The sequence below is a fragment of the Centrocercus urophasianus genome, unplaced genomic scaffold (assembly GCF_019232065.1).
Source record: "Centrocercus urophasianus isolate 14NV4802_14NV808 unplaced genomic scaffold, USGS_Curo_1.0 seq_15, whole genome shotgun sequence".
In the NCBI taxonomy this organism is placed as follows: Eukaryota; Metazoa; Chordata; class Aves; order Galliformes; family Phasianidae; genus Centrocercus; species Centrocercus urophasianus.
The window spans coordinates 33,716,123-33,734,095 of record NW_024884697.1 but is presented as its reverse complement, the minus strand read 5'-3'; the positions used below and the strand labels follow the sequence as shown (position 1 = coordinate 33,734,095).

The 17,973-nt window shown below is 41.1% G+C and overlaps 1 protein-coding gene across 1 annotated transcript; it reads left to right on the top strand.

Annotated features, from left to right (window-relative positions):
• The first annotated feature begins 1,051 nt into the window (after window positions 1-1,051).
• On the top strand, window positions 1,052-17,369 carry BEST3 (bestrophin 3). The gene is made up of 9 exons (XM_042816057.1): window positions 1,052-1,203; window positions 2,979-3,073; window positions 3,596-3,829; window positions 8,481-8,635; window positions 9,313-9,390; window positions 9,788-9,940; window positions 13,357-13,437; window positions 14,337-14,488; window positions 16,463-17,369. Exons 1-9 carry the CDS (start codon window positions 1,052-1,054, stop codon window positions 17,367-17,369), a joined length of 2,007 nt encoding a protein of 668 aa, XP_042671991.1.
• The last annotated feature ends 604 nt before the right edge of the window (window positions 17,370-17,973 follow it).

The window sequence follows — 17,973 nt, the reverse complement described above, 5'->3', positions numbered from 1 at the left end:
GTCTGTTTTTACGCTCTGCATAGGAGATGTAGCCAAACTGCATTGAATACTATCTAGCCATCAATTAACCGTGGGTTCATATTTTGTTCTGAGAGTTAATGACCTACCCTGGCACCAAGAAAATACAGCCAAGAATCACATTTAGGCTAGTGTCTCAATGATGACTACCTTGAGGCTTTGCGCTTGTCTTGTTTGCTCCCTTTCTAAAGTGCTGTACAAAACTGCTGTCATCCATATTTAGAGTTTTCTGTAAGCACATAAAAGCTGCTGTGGCATCCCTACGCTCAGTAAGCAAGAATGAACACCAGAGCATACTATTTACCTGTACTTTTTTGGCATTGCTTTAATTAGGCTGCATTGCACACTGTGGACCTGAGCAACCTCATGGCTCTTTGCATGGTCATGCAATGCCGAAGCGAAGTGATGAGCATGCCTGGCTGCCAAGGAGCCAAATAACAGGGCTCCCCAGCCACCCTCAGCTGCTGTCGTAACTATTAATGAAAGAAGCTGCCTCCAGATCTCTTTTGCTTCTCGATGACCATAATTACCAAAGCCAGCTAAAAATACTGGCTGGGGAGGAAGGGGTATTTAGGAATTTTAGCTTTGCTTCTATTGCTGGAGCACTGGAAATTTTTCAAGCGAATTTGCTTTCTTTTCTTTTCTTGCACCAGACTGGAGCAAACTGGGAGTACACAAAAGCTTTGGGGGTGTGATGCATCCCTTCCGGCACTGCTGCTGCCACCCAAGGTTCGGCACTGGCCGTGCCTTTGGCTGGTGGCTGGGGCCATCCCCAAGTGCAAAGCTGCATCCATCGACCTGCAGGTCTCAGCGAGGCACAAAACCACAACACCTCCACACTTCTCTCTCTTTTCATATATAGAAAAACAGCATGTATATCTGTATACATCTAGCATTGTATGTCTGTATGTGTGTGTGTATCTGTGTATCTATCTATCTATACATGGCTGCATTCAGGTTAGGATATGCTGTCTAAAATGTTGTTGGTTTCCTGCTTCTCTTCTACTGTTTCTAGGCTCAGCCTGCCAAGACGATGACAGTCACTTATTCCAGCAAAGTAGCAAATGCCACTTTCTTTGGATTTCACAGATTACTCCTAAAGTGGAAAGGCAGCATCTACAAATTGCTGTACAGAGAATTTATTGTTTTTGCTACCCTTTACACAGCGATAAGTGTATTATACAGGTACACTCTTTACAATTCACATCTCATTAAATGTTGTACTGAAGTTTCACACTTCATAGCATTAGGCTGATAAGTGAGTTTGGGGCGGGGGGTACTACAAAGTTGGCTTTTCTTTGGACATTTCTAATGTCCTCTCATTTCCACATTTACTTTAAAGTTCCATAGGAAGCATGTGGAGTGTAAATAAGATACAGTCTATCATATTTGAAACGTTTAGATGTCGTAATGAGGAACATGGTTTAGTGGGGAAATACCGGTGATAGGTGGATGGTTAGACTGGATGATCATGGAGGTCTTTTCCAACCTTGGTAGTGCGGTGATTCTATGACTATGATTTGATTTGAATGAGCTCAGTCCTTTGCCTGTGTTGAACAGTTCTTCTGAAGTTAAGCCAAATAAGATAGCCTGAATTAGTTATGACAAACAAATGCCCACAGCTAGCTCACAATTTCTACCTGGCCATTATTGTTCTGACAATGTGCCTCTCTTCTCTGAGTGATGAGAATAGGCCTTTCATTCTGCTTGCTGTATTTTGACAGCTACTCGGAGATAATTTCACTGACGACACAGAAAGGATTAATTTGAGGCAGAGGTTATATTTAGTCTTTTCTCAGGAACTGTGAGGTTTTCCTTCAAGCTAGAAGAGATTGCCAACCTTTATTTTAAGGACCTAATTTTGCAAGACTGCATGGAACACGGCTGTGGTTATTGCCTGTATGCAGAACAGCACCAGAGGAACATCTCCTTATTCTACTGAGGTGTGAGATAAGCAGCAGCAATGCATCATTTAGTGCAGTGAGCCTTTAATTGATGAAGTGCACTAACATTAGTATCAAAATCATGATTCAGCTCTTACCTTGATGTGTAATTAGATTGCAACGTTTTCTTTTTATGGATAGCAAAGAAAATTAGCATCTGTTTGTCTATATTTAATCAACAATTTGGCAACACATTCAGTGGTCTATCCCTGTGCATTCAGAAAGAAAACTACAGTATTAATACATTAAAAGAACACCACTGAAGTCGGAAATTTATTAAATTAACTAGTTTCACCCAAAAGTTAAGCAATTAAAAACCATAGTAAATATGGAATGGAAAGCATTTCATATGCACTTTAGACTTTACTACAAAACCATAAGAAAATCCACTAAATATTTGCCACGTGAAATCAAAGAGTGGCTGTAATACTCATATATTCAAATAAAATAATGGCTCATGTTTTTGTATTTCATTAGATAACTCGCGCCATGGGAAAAGCTGCTGGGCTCCACTCATTTTCTACTATGTGGTGAATCTTTTCCCCACTATAAGATAGGCACTGTTGCATTTTTCTTTGGTGGATAAGCAAAATTTTGTGGGAGTAAGAGCAAAAACTGCTGCAACTATGTGGCATTTTCAAATAACAGCCAGTAGAGATTGGTAACCTTTTGCAATTCAAGCAGCCCTGAGCATTTTTTTCGAGCAGCTCTCCGGAAAACAGGAGAGCAAGCTCTGCTTGCTGACTCACCTCTTACTGTCATCATTGGCCTCGATGGGATAGCTTGCTAGTTCTCAATGTGCACTGATTTTAATTAGTAGTGCTAGTTGAATTAGGAAACTACAAAGGCAAGAGAATACTATCGTCTTCTCCAGTTTCTTTATTACTTGCTACAAGTGTTCAGCACTTTAAGAATCTGCCTGGAGACGTTAGCCAAGCTTGCTCTCTTGTATGTATTTGCACTCTAGCAAGAGCCAGAATACTACAAAAGGACATATACATTTTATTTTTGCTGCAGATTTTTTCTTACAGGAAGCCAAAAGCGGTTCTTTGAAAAATTATCAATTTACTGTGACAAATACGCTGAACAAATCCCAGTAACTTTTGTGCTTGGTAAGTACTAGTTACATGTGAAATTACTCTCCAACACTGTCTCTGTTCAGGCATCTTGTTAATGCCGGTGCATGGAAGCATTGAAGAGATGAGGGAGTTTAAAGAAGGTCTCCTTAAAGTCAAGTTGCTTTTGTCACATCAACATTTATGCTCAGTTCTTAATATCCCAACAGAAAGTATTTTCATACATATATATATGTATAAACATATACAGCGCCCACTAACATTGATACATGGTGCCTGACCTTTCAAAGCACTAAAAACATTCAACATTTACTACAAAAGAGAAAATCTGGAAGTTTGTGTTAACACTGTATGAGATACTCAGCTGTAACAGGTCATAAAGTTGCAGTGTCTACTAAATAATAAGTTTTGATTGCATACTGTTTTTGACTTGACATACTACATTTATTCTGGTACAAGGAGCAGCTTAGTGATGTGAATGACACTCTACAATCTAAATCAAAGTAAGCTAAACTGAAGCACTGAAAGGCACTGAACATTTTTCCTTCTCACACACAGGTTTCTATGTCACGCTGGTGGTGAATCGCTGGTGGAACCAGTTTGTGAATTTGCCATGGCCAGACCGACTGATGTTCTTGATCTCTAGCTGTGTCCAGGGAAGAGATGAATATGGCCGCTTGATCAGGAGGACTCTAATGCGTTATGTGAATTTAACTTCTCTGCTGATCTTTCGCTCTGTGAGCACAGCTGTGTACAAGAGGTTTCCCACCATGGACCATGTGGTGGGTGCAGGTACTGCTGCGTCCTTCTCTGAGAATTTCTTACTTCCCCACACGGGTAGGGGCACGGGGTAGGAAGGTGTTTGCTTCATACACGTATTGAACGAGGCTTTATTTTCTCTCTACAGAGATTTGGTGATCTCATCCAAATAGCAGAAGTCATATTTTTACTGAAAATCTTGCATTTCTTAAAATTATTCCTTTGGCACAGATTAGTAAGCAAAGTTGTAGCAAGTTAAATTATGCAGTGCATATATACAAATACAAATTCAAATATACGCAAGAAGCTTTGGGTGTTGAAAAAAAGAAATCCAGTCAAAATGCAGAACGCAGAATGCAGAATGCAGAATGCAGAATGCAGAATGCATGCATCTTACCATAAGAAATCATTTGTGTTTTCATCCCATTTTCAAAATTCAGTTGAAGTTCTATTCCTTTTGCTTTCCAACAAAATTGTTTACCTGAGCCTGCAAGAGGTCAAGGAAGCTTCTGTCACTCTCCCCAGCAATCTGCTTCTAGCACACACTGGAAAATTACCACATTTCCAACAGGCTAATCCAGCTCTGCCTCCCTATTGCTAAAGACAATCTGTTCCAAAAGAGACAAAATTGTAGACTGGAAAACAAGAGTTCTTTTTTTCTTTTTTTTCTTTTTTTTTCTTTTTTTTTTTTTTTCCCCCTGTACGTTGGAAAACATTCTAGTATAAACAGCATCACTAAATATTGACAGTATAGGCATCTTGGTGGATTTCAGTACAGATTGTGTAGGCTCTTATACATACTGTGCTGCAGAATTTTTGTTGATGTGGTATTGAGCACTTGAGAGTAGATATTGCTACTACTAACACTGAGTGATTAAGATAGTACTCTGTAATTATCCCCTCCCTAATTCCCCACAGCATTATATAACAGGCTGCAACATTTAGTATGAATGTGAGTGGCAGAATCTGATACTTGCAGAGCAATCATCACTGAAACAACTTGTGCCGATTTTGCATTTTGTTCTCAAACTGAGAACCACCGTGCTATAAGTACTGCTACATGTTTCCCTTCTCAGCAAATGAACTGCTTAAATTTGTAGTTTTAAATCTGGGAGCAGTATTATGATAATCTAGTCTGACTCATCCACAACACATGGCATAAAAGCTTATTCACCATCTCCTTTTCAAATTGCAATTTCTGACTGAACTATAATACCTTCTAGGAATCCGAGCAGCCCTGATTTAAAATTCAGCTGAGTACAATGGAGAATAAACAGATCTGACATTCACAATTGTGAACTCACTGTTGAAAAGTGGACTTTCATTCCAAGTCTGAACTTGCATACAGTCATCTTCTAAGTCACTGGATTTTTAAATGGGTTTGGTTGTTCTTTTTTTAATTAGATAAAATCAATGTTTCCTATCAATAATTACTTATTAGCAGAGTGTATAGGGGCTTGAGAAAACTTACAAGATTGGTCTTCTTTAGTCTCTCCCTGATAAGGTATGGTCTTCATATCTTGATCTTCCTCATAACTCTTTTCTAAACTCTTTTTCATTTTTTAACATTTGTTATGGAACTGTAGGCAGTAGATTGATGTATATGACGTTGAGATGTTGAGTACTGTGACACATGTGCCACGACCATCAGTGCCTAACAGTCATGAGTTTACAAATCCTGTTAGATGCAAGTTGAGAGAGCAAAGTTGGATGATCAAGAGTATGAATCTTGGAAAATGTGAGTAATGAGACAACAGCTGGCCAGAGAGCAGCCCAAGACAAGCAGTAGGGAGTCACAAAGAGAAACATGAGTTATCAGCCCAGGGACATGAACGCCTACTGCTGGTTGAAATTCACAGACCCAGACCTACCGCTGGAATGAAGCATCTAATTAGTCCTTCTCACGTGACAGAGAAACAGAAAGTAGGACTTGTATCTGCTTAACCTTTGTTAGCACACTCTGGGGAGATGTGGGAGATGATCGCCAATCAGATCTTTCTTCCTCTAACCACAGGATGTTATAGTTATTTACATGGGTATCTTGAAACAGTCTTGCCTCAGTCCATGCCATTTTGATGGGAGACCCAAACATTCCATAAAGCACTTCAGGGAGAGCACAAGTGTATTTTTCCAGACAGGGTTATGTTCTCATTAATAATTTTTCCATAAGATTACTTTGGTTGGCACTGTTCACATTACTGTCTCTTCATTCTTTGCTGGTTGTACTGTCAAGATTTTAATACTTTCTTTTTCCCAAGCATTTAATTCCTGTCATTCCTTAGATCATCTTTCTCAAGATGCATCTTGAGATCTCAATACCCTGGCACAATATTTGCAAATATTTCCAGTTTTCTGGAGCTGCCCCCATCTTCCAGTTCTTGTGAAAACCAACAGTTTTGTTCAGAATTTCTCAATTAATTCTTCGAATGCTTTTAAATAAACATTTAATGAACGTAGTTAGAAACCATTTAATTTTAATAAATGAGCTTTAATACAATCTCCTGTAATTTATGGAATAGAAAATGTTTCCTTATCCAAGCAGTTACAAGTGCTTCTGTACTGCATATTGGTTTTACTGCAGTAACTTTTGTCAGCAATAGCAGCAATCAAGAAATGTTTAATATTTCCTAATGTTTAATATTTTCTACTAGCTATTATATATGTCCATCAAAGACAATGTTTAATTAGTGTAAACGTGAATGCCTTGACTTTAATAATAATGGCAATTTGAATGCTATTGTGAAAACAGTGGTGCTTTGTCTTGGTTTTCTGAACAAAAATACCCAATTTAAGTGGAAAGCTGAACTGATCCCTGGAGCTTTGCTATTCTTCATGTCCCCCTCAGGCTGTGTCCTCAATAATGACTTCCCAGAGCCTCTCCAGGGAATTTCATGCTCCAGACTGTCAGTTTTTTTGTATTCTGTCTGTCAATTCCAGTATGATAAAAACATTCTTCTCCTATCTTGCAGTAAGTAAGCTGGTCAGATGAAAATCAAAGATAGCCTAAAAGAGTGGCACTCAGGAGTCAGAGCAGTCATAACTAGCACAATAAACTGATTGCCCAATTTTTTCTGTGCAACTCGTTATAAGAACTGGATGCAAACTGTGAAGGGACCTTTAAAAGCTATATCTTATCCTGCTTTTATGTTCCAGGATTCTGCAAAAGTACCATGTCTTACTGCTGAACTGCTTGTCTTCTAGCTCAACAGCAGCATGTCCTACCCTTGTACTCCATCTCAGTACTTAAAGTATTTCATACCTCCTGTGTTGTGCGGTTCCAAATACACAACAGCAGCATCAATCTCATCAGGGTTGCCTTGTTTAACAAACCTGTTCTTGCCTTATTCATATATTTGTGCAAGAAAAACAACTGTGTGAGTTTGTATACATTTATTTTTCATAGCTTGGTGTATAATTAGCAACATTATTAAGAGCAGGCCAATTCCTAGTTAATAGCTGGAGTCTAGAAAAATTAGTGTCTATTCTTAATTCAAAATCGAATCTTCAGCACTCAAACTATTGTTCAAACTTATAATTAGCTGGAGAAGTCCCTTATTTTGCAGCTACTTTGTTATTAACTTTGTACTGTTTCAGAGTTAATATCAACACAACAAAAGAAGTCTTGCATCCATCTGAGCAAAAACTTAGGTTTCCCAGACTTAAAGATTGCTCGAATCCCAGAATATCTGAGATCTAGGCAAAAGAAAACGTAAAATTCCCTTTGTGAAATTTCCGTTGTATTTCTTAGAGGTGTGGGTGAAGGGAGGAGAGCAGAGCAGAGCAAAGCTTTTCAATCCACGAAGCCCAAGGGGTTGAGGCGTTGCTCCAAAAAGCGGGCTGCTCCCGTGCCAATCCCAGGCAGTGGCGATTTTGTCAAACATAGCCCTGGCTGCCCTTGGAGTGCCTTACAACAGAGGGAAGCGGGGCTTCACAAGGCCATGCTGCCTTGGCGGGAAGCACGGTGCCCTCCCAGCGCCCGGCCAGGCAGGCTGCCAGCCAGAACACAGCTTCAATCTGCAGGCCCACAGCCGGGCCTGGCCCAGCGCACCGCTAGCAGTAGCGCTTCTCTGCGTGACTCCATTTCCTTCCCCTCGTGTCCCTGCATAGCCCCAAAGAAAATACAAAATCTGGCAGAGAAGCATTTCGTTGGCAGAAAGCACGCTCTCAGCTGAGCGCTGTTTCATACGTGTGCTTGTGTGCTCCATTTCTTGCTCACTACCTTGCAGGTTTACCAAAAAATTATTAGAACCAGGTCATCCGACTGCCCTCGGAACAGATGATGACATCCTGCTAAAAGCCATTATTGCCGAAAAGTGATACCTTATTGACTGATGTTACCCAGTTTCTTATTTTTCTAAAAGTAGAACATGAAACTAGAGAGTAATCTGGTGAATCTGTGCAAGGCTTAGTGCTATACGTATCTACAGTATTTCAGCAGTCACAAAGGAGAGCTGAAGCATAGCAAATTGTCACATATATTGATGGATAGGGATTGCTTTTCAGGTAGTTAGAGCAAAAACAATTGCTTCAAACAAGATGCAACCTGAGAAAATAAATAAAAAAGGAGGCTACTAGTTAGAATCATAATTAGTGTTTTGCATGGTTCTATGCAAATAAACATAATTGTATATAACAAGCTGCACTGTCAACACAGTTTTGTTTTTTGTTGTTGTTTTATAAACAGGTTTTATGACAAGACATGAAAGAAAAATATTTGATGACCTTAAGTCTCCCCATCTGAAATATTGGGTTCCGTTTGTCTGGTTTGGAAATTTAGCATCGAAGGCACGAAATGAGGGAAGAATTAGAGACAGTGTGGATCTACAGACACTAATGAATGTAAGTTGAAAAAGTAAACCTCCAGCAAACCAGTGTTAAATTGCTATGCAGTAGCTTTTCACCTACATAACTTGATTTAGAGCACTCAGCTCTCCAGTGTCATCTGAAAGATCTTAGAGAAAATCTATAACACTTTTCTGGTGTGCCAGTGTATACTCAGACACACACTGTAGAAGTTCACTGGGATTGTGTTTATATGACTAAGAAAGAATTACTTGAAACAACAGTTTGGTAAGTAAAAGCCTCACTGTAAATTCATACTTGGCCCATTACTGTAGAAAAAAAAAATCTGATTGTTATTTGGTAATTCAAAGATTTTAGTGTCAATTTCAGGGAAAACAGACTCCCTAAATATTTTGTTAAGTGGCCCGACATTATTTATGTAATAAAATGCATTCTCTCATATATCACTAAGCTGTATATAAGACAGAAACAAAAGATCATTTGTGAAGAAATAGATATTATATTAAGCATTCCAACTCCATAAATTAAGTGAATATTCAAACATTACAATGAGCAGCTGAGTATTATTATTCTGTGAATTTATACGACACCATCTTATCTCCCTTTTGCATGTATAAAAATAGACCATAACTAAATGTTTGTCATTCAGGATTAACGCCATTTTAGTTTGTTGGGATATGTTTCTTCTTTTTCTCTCTTTTTTTTTTTTTCAGGAAATGAATAAGTTCAGATCTTGGTGTAGCCTTTTGTTTGGCTATGATTGGGTTGGAATTCCTCTGGTCTATACACAGGTACTGAATTGTTTCTTTCACCCGTTTTCTTTGAAACACTTTTTCCGTAAAAGGGGCCAGTTGTGCCAAACATCCATAGTCTGGACTGGCATCTCCAAGATGTCTGAGGCTTGTCGAGTATCAGCATCTGGCTAAATATTTAATGTTAAAATTAATGTTTAATGTGGAGATGTTTTGAAATCCTTTCATAATCTGGGAGAGCAAGGAAGCTCCAAGATGTTTTTGTTTCCTGGATCTACCTCCTGGCAGTGATTACTCTTGCATCCTCTTTATTTGTAACACTTTGTTCCAGTTTTGTAAATAATATTACAAAAGACAGTCGGAGGCCTTTGGATTTGTGATGCCTTATGCATAAGACTGTATTATTACATTTCCAATTTAGTTTTTCTCTTCACAGGTTGTTACTCTTGCAGTGTATACCTTTTTCTTTGCCTGCCTGATAGGCCGCCAGTTTTTGGATACTGACCAGGGGTATCAGGGACATGACTTAGATCTTTATGTTCCAATCTTCACGCTGTTACAGTTCTTCTTCTATGCAGGATGGCTCAAGGTAAGCTGGCATTCTGGGAAGGCAATGGGGGAACCTTCCCTACATGAGCTGCTGAAGTGTCAGATTTGTGGCCCACTAAAATCACCAATGTTTTGGGGAGTTACAGCAAAGCTAAATTCAGCCCAAAGTGTCCTGTAGTTATAAAGAAAAATTATCCAGTACATTGTTAATTCCACTCGAAAAGATCTTACCATAAGGAGTTTTCAGGAACCTGAAAGATACAATTTCATTTGGAGCAGCACAGCAACAACTCCCTAAGAAAGCAAAATCTGGTCCCTGGATGTGGACTATGAAGTAACAGATGAAAAATGTTTTAAATATTTTTCCCACTGGGCTATATGGTGGGCAAATACTTTTGCAGACCTGGCATGGGCTGAAAGGAACTAAATCACAATTTCGTCTTATGATCACAGCCTGCCTTTAGTGTCTGCTACTAACTAATATGATTCAGACAATTTAAGGTCTCCTGTTTCATAAGGCTCTCAAACAGTGATAGCTGTTATTGCTTACAGTCTCACTGCATAAAAGCATTCATTAAGAAGAAAAATTATGGAAGGCCTTGGATGCTACCCCTCAGCCCATTGATGCCTGGTTAGTTAATATGTTGCTGTTGATCTGATAGATAAGTAATTAAGTCATACACCTCACACTGGCTCTCTTCTTTGCTGTGAGGATCAAGATAGATTAACTGAGAGAAGTTTTAAGTAAAAAGCAAATTTGTACATTAGGGCCCACGTACTTAAAGGTTTTCTCTTGGGATTATTAATCATAGCTGGAAATTTTAAGTTCACTTTTCTTAGGATATAAATAGTACAAAATTGGCCCTCTTTCCTTGAATGCCCCCATTTTTAGAGTTTTTTTTCCCACAGCCATCTCAAAATGGTAGGGTAAAAATATGCAGCATATCAACCTGTTGAACTGCAAAGGTTTGGGGAGGGATTGCAAAGCTGCCCACTCTTCAGAGGCCTGCGGGGTAAGCTCTTTTAGTCCTGTATGGCAGGAAATTTTTTTGGGGGGAAAAGAGGCTGCAGTATAGAGGCCAGCCTGGAGAAGGAAGAAGGGAGAGGATTCTGCTGCAGGAGGAGTGCAGTATCCATGGATGTGGAAAACTTTGCACATGAGAAAGAGTTAGGATTGGTTCTTCTTTGATTTCCATCTGGTTTTGCCACCTGCTTAATGATGTTTTATGTTTAATAGCAAGTGAGATACCTGCAGGCCTTAAATTCCTATCTTTTTTAATTGAGTTTCAGCACTGATTTTCTTTGAAATTATAGATATGAGGCTTTGTCTCTAGGCACTACCTTTCAGGGTTGTCCTGGTGGGTTACAAAACTGGAAGCTTATCCTCCTGACCACTCTGCCCAATGTGTCAGGAAGCCATGGGGGATGCTTTCCTCTCCATCAATATCCATCTTCTCCAGTTACAGGCTTCCAGCCAACTCCCGGCAATAGATATGGAATATCATTATAACTGAGAAATCTTCTGCATAAGAGAATGAGGAGGAGGAAAAGCAGCTTCTAAAAACCAGACAAAATCAGCAGTGTTCCCTCAGACTGCCACAGAGTGCATATCTTTCTGTTCTGAAGGTTAAAGCTGTTTCCTGCTGAGCGCGTTGGGTTTTGGCTGCCAATGTGCATACAGGGCCAGCACTATTGACTTCCAGTAACTTGGCAATTCCTCAGAGATGATAGCAAAACTGAGCTCATTCCTTGGCCTCAAGCCTGATTTGTTATACCTGCAATACAGGGGCAAAGTTTCCCAACACGTGAGACTCTGCTAAATCCCTATTTCATTGCTGCAATAGACAGACCATCCAAATACAGGGCTTAGCTGTCTAGCATTGCATTCCTCTCCAGACAATAGAAGCTAGTGGCCAGGAAATGTCCTCTGTCCTAACCCTGCTCACTGTTTTTTTTAGCTCATGGGAGAGGTTTTGCAGTGGATTTTTGGGCAGTAATTCCTAGGTTAACACTGAGCTAATCTGGTGCCTTCCCTGGAGACCCACAATGCCATTTGCATTCTGCCATCGTCTGATTCCAGCAGCCACATAGCTGTACCCGAAATGTAATGCCCCAGGGCACACACACAAATGTGAGCAGAGGTGTTCCCCTTCTGCTTCTCACTCCTCCTGCCTCCTTTTTTGTTCTTATAGTTTGTCTTCTCAGCATTTCATTTGTCATCTTCCACCACTAGCAAAGGAGAGTCAGCAAGCGGTTAGGTAACAGTGCAGTTGAGCAGTCCTTAAACATGAGGCACATGCAAATAAATAGCCAGGGAGTGACAGCCTTACTATTAAAAGTTATTTAGATCATAGCAGCCCATAGCGATCATTTTGCCCAACACCATGATGAGCGTGGGGTCTCTCCACTCACCCTGCATGGCCCTGGCCACCTCCAGGATCAGCAATGGCATCACTAGCTTAAACAAACAAAAAGAGGGAAAATGTGGAGGAGGGGAGAATATTTAACATTAGTTCACCAAGAAGCTGAGAAATAAGCAGTCTGAATGTCCCACTGCTGTTTTTTTCCAGTTCTCCTATTTCAGATTTTTCTTCATCCTCAGCAGCAGTGATTTCATCCCCATAACGATTTTTGGTGATCATGAGGCCTGGAGCAGCCTCCAATTATTTTTCCACTTATTAAGGCCTTAGCAGGTGGGGAGTAAGTGAGGCAAGGGCAGCCCAAGAGGTTTCCTTCACCTGAGGCACCTCACCATGGACCTGCCTGAGCTCCCTGAGCAGTCACGTCCTCCACAAAATAGTCTCTACCCCTGCAGCTTTACTCACTTCATTTACAGAAACAGAAACTCCAGGCTGAATTAAAGAACAAACTCAGACGCTGTCTCTTGGCTTTGGCTACCATGCCAAATGACTTTCACTGGAGCCAAGCCTTTGGGTAGGCTGCTTTTCTCAGACCTTGAGAGGGATACAGTTAGCATGACCTCAGGTCAATCGGCAGCAGCCAGGGGCTGGTGTCCAGGACTCAGGGGATGGGCTGTGTTCCTTCCAGAAGACCTCAGCTATGTTGCCTAGAAACACTGAGTGGGCCAGTGGAGTATCATAGACCATAATGCAAGAGCCTTCCATTGCTAAATCACTAATGTAAGTCAGCTTGAGAAGCAGTGAGGGAAGGTAATGATTATCTCATGTGACAATCACAGCGGCCCTGACATTTCTCAGTTCCTGTAAAGCAGGACCAACAATCATGACTGACAGCACCAATGAGACACCATGGTCTGCATGCATAGAGAAAGCAAGATATTCCTCTGCTCGACTGGCACAAACATCACACTGAAGCTCATGTTATGATTGCAAGTGACAGGCAGGGAGAGAGAGAAAAATCAGATCATATTTGCTCTGAGGCAGCAGTCCTGACATTGCATGTTAACCTCTATTCACTGTCTCATCACCCTCTCAGGTCGCGGAACAACTTATTAATCCATTCGGAGAAGATGATGATGATTTTGAAACTAATTGGTGCATCGATCGAAATTTACAGGTTGCTGTTGTTATTTCTACTTCCAGCTTTGCGGTATCATAGATCATCATTAAATTTAATCCGCTTTCTTACGTCGAGGTACAAATTAAGGGCAATGAGTGTCATTAAAACAAACTCTTTCCCTGAAGCAGTGCCTGTAGCTATGATCCCCAGATTGTATTTTCATAAGCTAATGCATCCTGGTTTGGGTATTTGGCATCGCTTTTTTTCCTGACTAACATGCAAACAGCTGACCTCCAAGTCTAAGCTCACCTTATGCCGGGAAAAGCAAGTAATGTGGGTCAATCCTGCCAAATCCAAAAGCCATCCACTCCCATTTAGATGAAAACAAGCTTTGCTAATCTGAATGTCTAATGATTGCAATGTTGTATATTAATCTTCCTTGTATAATATCTCAGAGAAGATCCCAAAGCAGAGCCTTCGGTCTCTGGCTTAATGCTACCTCAGGCTGCTGCAAGGGTGTTGCAGAGCCCTTTTGATGAGACCTCTCGCAAGGCCCTAAACTGGGACGGTCACATTTGATTCTGAAAGGGTTAAAATGTGGAAGAAATCTTCTCAGGCAGTGGAACATTCAGGGGAACAAAACACATTACACAGACTACCCACTGCACACTGGGATCACAAGTCCTTTTAACCGCACCGTTGGTGAAGTAAGGACTTCAGACCCAAAGAAACATCTTCACAGCACAAGACTCAAGTTGCATTAAAATTCAGACTTTCACAGGTGTATGAAGGTATCAAGACTGGATTTTAGTAATACTGAGTTTCTTCACAATGACCAGAGCAGACGGTTTAGTTTAAAGTGTCTCTAAAAAACCATTGAGCTGAGTAGTACAAAGCAGGTTATTTTGTATGCTGTAATAAATTGAATGTGACATGATTTATTCAAAAAATCTAAGGTCTCACTTCTGGCGGTGGATGAGATGCACATGAACTTACCAAGAATGGAGAGAGACATTTACTGGAACGATTCTTCCGCCCGGCCGCCCTACACAAAAGCAGCTGCTGATTACTGCATTCCTTCATTCCTCGGATCAACAATTGAAATGGGGTGAGTGGCACAACAGTCCCTACTGCCACCACCAAGATTGCCACAGCTGCAGCCCCCACCTCTGCAGCTGAGGGGTGTGGGCTGTACCAGTGACTGCTGCAGGACCTTCACTGGTCTCCAGTGGCCAGTCCTGCTCATTAGCACTCATCCAGACAGCTGCCTCAAGAACTGCATTTTGTAACACATAGTTAAGACAGTTTCCATTGGGGGAACATGGTAAAGAGGCATGGGGCTCACAGATAGGATGATACTGTGAGTGGGAAATGTCAAGAGTGGAAAGGGTGTTGCTGGGAGGGGGTAGACAGGCTGGTGTTGACGGGAGGATGTCTTCAGCAATCCCTGTGCTCATAGAGATTGCGCTTCCACAGCACATGTTGTCTAATTAATAACAAGAGAATGCCTGGGGGGAGTGCTCAGAGATGTTCTCTGACTATTGGACAGCACCTGAAGACAGTGACAGACTTCTTAATAATTTTCCACTTACTATGGCTTCTCCATACACCACCAAACAGCTATTCCTTTGTTCGTTTGAGTAGCAGATGATGGCTGAAATTAGTCCAGCTTTTTGAGAATATGAACAGGGAGTGATCTGAAATGTGGTATGGCCTTTAATTGAGTAATGATCCAGGCAAGGAAGCTGGAATGGTCAGGATTTGTGAAAGGGTAAAGAAGAGGAGTTATACAAAATAACCCTTGTTGTAAAGAAATACTGAGAGTTACAGGACCACCCAGAGTTGTTGCAATCTGTATTAGACTGCAGTGATGGGCCTGTCAGTTTAGCAGGTGTTGAGTTTAAGCACTTGTGACATACCCTAGCATAAAACCAGTCAGTGTGTGTAAATATCATCCTGCCTCAGCAAAGGCCAGAGCAAGTCAACATTTTTACCTGAGTATGTTTACAAAAGCAGCATAGAAGTCTTTCCTGTAACTTCATAATTTATTTCAACAAGTTCTCAATTTTTTCAGAAAAAAAAAAATAAATAAATAAAAAAATTCCAGCCTTACCAAAGCAAAAAATGTGGGGTTTTTTTTTTTTTTTTTTTTTTTTTTTTTAATTCATTTGGTCTTGGAAAACCAAATTGATGTTTTCTCATTTTTATTTCTCCTATTTGCTCTGTTTGCCTTCTACTGCAAGGAACAGTGCTTTGTATTGGTTCCTTTTCTCATATGCCACCTTTTTCAGAAATTCTTTCATTCTGGAAAAAAAAAAAAAAAAAAAAAAAAAAAACCTATACATTATTCAAGAGAGAAGATAAATCCATAGACTATAATTTATTTTACTCTAATTACCACGGGGGAAAAAAAAAGAATAAATATCATTAAGTCTGAGAACAATTTTTAATAAGAAGCCAACAGCCTCATAAATGCATAGTGAGATGCCCTCTGTCCTTCTGTATCAGTGTTGCCTCCCTGCTCTCCTTGCCTCGGGTTTGGCCCACATCCTTTTGTAGTCCTTGCCCTTAGGAAAACTGAATGGCCTTGTTTGACTTGTCTTCTGAGATGAACCCAGACTATAGTGTGTAATGCATGGCATGGCAAGCAAAACAATAGCTGTTCTCATTAACCATAAGGCTGGGAAGGGGAAGAGCACCAGCTAGAGGTGAGACTTTCAGATACCCTATCATGCCTTGGAATTAAATGAGGTCTGACCACCTGAGTCTAGCATTATTCATTTATTTATTTATTTAGAAACCGTTTCACTCTGCTTCCAGGAGTAGCTTTTTTTTTTCCTGTTTTTTCTTTTTTCTTTTTTGCCTGAAGGTCTCTCTAGATGGACAGCACTGAGCAGGCTTTCCTTCTCCCCCCCCTACCCTCACCCTAAGCTCAAGCCTGCTGGGACATGCCCTTCTGAGGGACACGTAAGGGCTTTTGATTCCTAACATTTCTGCCTTCCTGACAAGATAGTAGGATATATGTGCATGCAGACTGCACACTTGCTACGTGTAACACCTACTTACCTACTTTATTTGGCAGGCTGGCTGATACAGAATTCCTCTATGGGGAAGAGTGGCCCTGGGAAGAGGAGAAACACCACAGACAACATTCAGTGCTGAGGAGAGTTAAGAGATTTCTCAGCGTCCACGAGCACCCTTCCTCCCCCACTCACAGGCGCTACAACAGGCAGACGAGTGAGAATTCGGTGTTCTTCCCCGCAGATGAAAAGGGACACATCAGGCGGCTGCAGGAAATGCACACTAGGGGGAGACATTCTACTTCCAGCTTCAAGAGGAAACACGAAGGAGCTGACCGAAGTAGCAGACTTCACAGTAGCAGGGATCTAGGACCTATAAGCGAAACCTCCAAGAATGAGGCGCTGCTCAATGACAGTGACACCTCATCTGAGACGAACAAGCCGGCTCCTGAGGTCATCATCTCTGAAGCTGAGAGGAAAGAACCTGATGTGCTGGGCAAGCCAACTCTGCAAGCAGAGAGCGCCGAAGTCACACCAGAAGAGAAGCTCCAAAGGAGCCTAACTGAGGCAGATGCGTCTCTTACGGACCTTTCTTTATTCCCCCCAGAAGTGACTACACACTTCCCAGGTACTGAGATGCATCAGTCACTGCCTAGCATAAGGGAGCCCAAACACGAAACCCACAATAGTAACATAGCTAGTCTCATAACAGATCATGAGAGAAACCTCCAGCGATGGAGCTTACCGAGCTTCCATAGTCCCAGTGCAATGCCCAGTGCTGACTCTGCACATCTTGTAACAGATGCTGCAACATCTTCACAACCAAGGACTGTGGTAAGTGATGGAAAAAGCGTTACTTCTGCTACTGCTCCAGAGACATTTGAAATGCACCATCTATTGGATAACCTGGATACCAAAGAAACAGCCATAGTAGAATTTTCTAATGAAAAAAGTAAAAGAAATCCTTAACAGTGCTTCTGGTTCTGGCTGCGCTTCCTGTCTTTTCTTGAAAGTGGTTCTCACAGATGTCTGTTGAAAGGTTCATAAAGGCAGACATGATGCTCAGACAAGTCCTGAGCAAGATCCAGCAGAGGATTCAGGCATCTAAACACGAGGCACTGCAATACGTCAAGCCACTTGGTCACTGGTGGTAAAGGAAAACACGGAGAGGACTGAGAGCCTCAAAAATGGATTCAAACCAGCCAGCGCACATGGTAGTGAAATGTGTGGGCTTGCCTAGAGGAAACACTAAGGTGCAGAGGTGGCTTTTTCCACTTTATGTGCACCTTGAATATTGCCATGTAATCCGACAGATGATCCTTCAGATTTAAACCTGTAACATCCTTGTAAGACGACCACCACTTCTGGTTTCTAGTCAAGGAGCTAGAAGGGGAGATTTGGGCTCGATTCCCTCCTCAGCCCACTAAATTCCAATACTTAGAGGTATGCTTAAATAAATCAGGCACGTTACTGTGGCTTGTGGAGGCAAGAGCCTGCTATGGTCCTGCTGAAGCTATGCCACAACGGATTGAAAACTAAAAATGAAATACTTCATATTAAAACTCCATTAAGA